The following is a 3,865-nucleotide window of genomic DNA, read 5'->3' as shown; positions in this document are numbered from 1 at the left end:
CACCTCCCGGGTTCAAGCAATTCTCCTGCCCTACCCTCCCGAGTAGCTGGGATTACAGGCACGCACCACTACACCCAGCCAATTTTTGATTTTTTTTTTTTTTTAGTAGAGATGGGGTTTCACCATGTTGGCCAGGCTGGTCTCCATCTCCTGACCTCATGATCTGCCCACCTCGGCCTCTCAAAGTGCCGGGATTACAGGTGTGAGCCACCGCAGCTGGCCCCCTTAATTTATAATCACCTTACTCATGATGAATTCCTGGACTTAATTTATCATCATCCCTCATTTATAGAGTTAAATATAGAAAAAAAAAAAAAGTGCCCATGCAGAATATATAAGAAAGCCAGCACCTACAAAGGGACTGAAAAATGCTTCTGGTCATTGGTCCAAAAACTATGAAAAAATCTTTTCCTTCTTAATCTCCAGTCAGGGGCCAAGAAGTACTCATGAGCACCCACAGGAACCACAAGCCCTGGTTCAGTCCAACAAGGCAGGGAGGCCTCAGAAGAAAGTCCAAGCCTCATACACACCTGCACTGACCACCCTGGAGAGAACTACCAATTCCCAGAAGAGCTCTTGTCTGAGAATAGGTGCTAAATGAATTTATATAATGATGGAGTGCGTACAATTTCTAATCAAGATATTGGCAATTTTGCCCAGAAAGAACATAATCTGAGATGCCTGCACTAACTTGTTATATTTATTAACCCATTTATTAACAAGAAGTTGGTGTCCTTTGCTACCAAAAGGGAAGAAAAGGGGAATAAAACAAATACATAGTTACTAAGAAACCAAGTAAGACAAACTAATCAGAATGCAGTTTATTGACAAGATAGGTCACAAATACATCATTTATAAGGAGAGAGGGGACACGAACAAGTCCAAAATCTTATACTCTGCACAGCAGCCCAGCAGGGATGTCCTCTCTAGAGATGGTTTATCAAGGGTACGCCGTGAGAGGGCAGCTCCTGATGCAGCTGGCGGAAGAGCATCGCACACCGGTTCCTCTCCTGGGTCTTCCCCAGGGTGTGGTAGAGTCTGGCCTGGAAGTAAACGACGTCCCTAATTCGCTCTTTGCAGTCAACCTTTGCAAAATAGTTCTTGGCTTCATTGAGGTTCTCAATGGCGGCCTCCAGAGCTGATGGAAAGTGGGGAAAATAACACACACATTTAACTCAACACTTCACATATAGTTTTCAAAATTTGGTATTTAGTTTTATTTGTTCAACAAGTACCAGAAGATTCTTTTATATTCTCCTTTCTTTGAGAGAGAAAAAACAAACCACTAGGTAGGGTGAGGTTTTCAGAAATGTCTTTAAGACTGGGTGCGGTGACTCATGCCTGTAATCCCAGCACTTTGGGAGGCCGAGGCGGGTGGATCACCTGAGGTCAGGAGTTCGACAGCAGCATGGCCAACATGGTGAAACCTCGTCTCTACTAAAAATACAAAAATTAGCCAGGTGTGGTGGCGGACACCTGTAATCTCAGCTACTTGGAAGGCTGAGTCAGGAGAATCGCTTGAACCAGGAGGCAGATGTTGCGGTGAGCTGAGATCACGCCACTGTACTCCACCCTGGGTGACAAAGTGAGACTCCACCTCAAAAAAACAAAACAAAACAAAAAAAGCCAGGAACAGTGGCTCATGCCTATAATCCCAGCACTTTGGGAGGCTGAGGTGGGCGGATCACGAGGTCAGGAGTTTGAGATCAGCCTGACCAACATGGTGAAAGCCCTACTAAAAATACAAAAATTAGCCAGGCATGGTGGCGTGCGCCTGTATATACTTAGGAGGCTGAGGCAGGAGAATTGCTTGAACCTGGAAGGTAGAGGTTGCAGTGAGCCGAGATCGCGCCACTGCACTCCAGCCTGAGTGACAGAGCGAGACTTTGTCTCAAAAAAAAAAAAGGCCAGGCCTGGTGGCTCACGCCGAGGCAGGTGGATCACGAGGTCAGGAAATCAAGACCATCCTGGCTAACACGGTGAAACCTTGTCTCTACTAAAAATACAAAAAAATTTAGCCGGGCATGGTGGCGGGCGCCTGTAGTCCTAGCTATTCAGGAGGCTGAGGGAGGAGAATGGTGTGAACCCAGGAGATGGAGCTTGCAGTGAGCTGAGATTGCACCACTGCACTCCAGCCTGGGCGACTGAGCAAGACTCCGTCTCAAAAAACAAAAAACAAAAACCAAAAAATGATCTTTAAGTCCTGACTTCTAGCCCAGTACCTGGCTCTATAGGGTTAAAATAACCATTCACTTGTCCTCAGTCTTCCTGCCAATCATGCATGTGGAAGCACTTTAAATGCTGCATGAAATTTTGATATATATTTGTGAACACTCAGAACTTAAATGCTGTTCCAAATTTAATGTCTTTTCTTCTTCTGGGTCCTAAACTTTCAGTGCTTTCTGGAATAGCATTGCCCAACAGTCTTTGCACAGCTTCCTACCTTCTGCTTTCTTCGGCTGATCATAGGAAGCTGCTGAAGCCACCTGGCACTTGGCCACTAAGAACATGGCACGACCTTTGTCCAGGATAGCCCCGTCAGCCAAGATGGGCTCAATGGCCATATGGAGAAGACTTAAGGCCTGTTCTGGGATTCCGAGAATGAGCTGAAAAAGAAACATTACGGCACTGTACATACCCAAACCCACTGCCCTTCACCAGGAAAGGCTTCGTTTCTGGCAGTTCTCTCCCGAATGGCTGTCTCTGGCTTATCTTTTACCTGACATATATACTACATTAAAACAGGCACCACACTCCTGGAAAACACAATATGTGACAATCCGATTTCTGACTATGACAAATACAGCAGGGAGTGGTTATTCACACTATGGAAAGGTTTCTGTCTTTACAAAAAGATCCAGCGTTAACATCCTTTAGCTTGGTAATTCTGAGGGGTTGAACTAGGTAACAATTCGGAAAATAGCTCAAAAGAATACAGCAAAAGAAACAAGAGATTCCAGTTGGTGTTAGTATGTTTAAAAAAAAAAAAAAACAGAGAATTCAAATGGTACACTAGAGCTGGGCACAGTGGCTCATGCCTATAATCCCAACACTTTGGGAGCATTAGGCAGGAAGGTCACTTGAGGCCAAGAGTTCAAGACCAGCCTGGGCAACATAGCAAGAATCTGTCTCAAAAAACAAATTTAAAACCATTAGCTGGGCATGGTTGCACATGCCTGTAGTCCCAGTTACTCAGGAGGCTGAGGCAGGAGAATCACTTGAGCCCAGGAGGTCAAGGTAGCAGTGAGCCACAATTGTGCTACCGCACTCCAGCCTGGGCAACAGAGCAAGACCTTGTCTCAAAATAAAATAAAACTAGAAAACATCTATTTAACACACCAGAAGGCAGTAATGGAGGAACTGAGGGACAAAAAAGATATGACATATAGAAAACAAGGCAGGTGCAGTGACTCATGTCTGTAATCCCAGCACTTTGGGCGGTGCAGGCGGGTAGATCACTTGAGGTCAGGGGTTTGAGACCAACCTGGCCAACATGGTGAAACCCTGCCTTTATTAAAATTACAAAAATTAGCTGGGCATAGTAGCACGTACCTGTAATCCCAGCTACTTGGGTGGCTGAGACAGGAGAATCACTTGAACCCAGGAGGTAATGGATATGGTGAGCAGAGATTGCACCACTGTACTCCAGCCTGGGTGACAGAGTAAGACTCCATCTCAAAAAAAAAAGAAAATCAAATTAGAAGTAATGACATTAAATGTAAACAAATTACACTCTTTTTTTGTGTAACTGAAAAAATGGCTGAAATTGTCAGAAAAAAATTTTTTAAGTATACACTATATGCTGTCTACAAGAGACTCACTTTAGATTAAAAGACACAAATAGTATTTTAAAAATTAGGCTGGG

General features: G+C 44.5%; 1 protein-coding gene across 3 annotated transcripts in view; it reads right to left on the bottom strand.

The window, feature by feature from the left end:
• Window positions 1-796: 796 nt before the first annotated feature.
• ANAPC5 (anaphase promoting complex subunit 5) overlaps window positions 797-3,865 on the bottom strand; it is a 45,960-nt gene continuing 42,891 nt past the window's right edge. For 2 of the 3 annotated variants that reach the window (XM_017872086.1, XM_017872087.1), the window contains exons 16-17: window positions 2,444-2,606; window positions 797-1,138 (exon numbers count right to left, since the gene is read on the bottom strand). In XM_017872086.1, the coding sequence (XP_017727575.1) occupies window positions 927-1,138; window positions 2,444-2,606 (375 nt within the window). In that variant the 3' untranslated portion in view covers window positions 797-926. The remainder of the gene's footprint in view (window positions 1,139-2,443; window positions 2,607-3,865) is intronic. The other variant, XM_017872088.1, reaches the window with a different exon arrangement.

This window comes from Rhinopithecus bieti, unplaced genomic scaffold (assembly GCF_001698545.2).
Source record: "Rhinopithecus bieti isolate Rb0 unplaced genomic scaffold, ASM169854v2 scaffold_6776, whole genome shotgun sequence".
Lineage (NCBI taxonomy): Eukaryota > Metazoa > Chordata > Mammalia > Primates > Cercopithecidae > Rhinopithecus > Rhinopithecus bieti.
The sequence above is the reverse complement of the archived record's forward strand: the minus strand, read 5'-3'. Positions and strand labels throughout refer to the sequence as shown.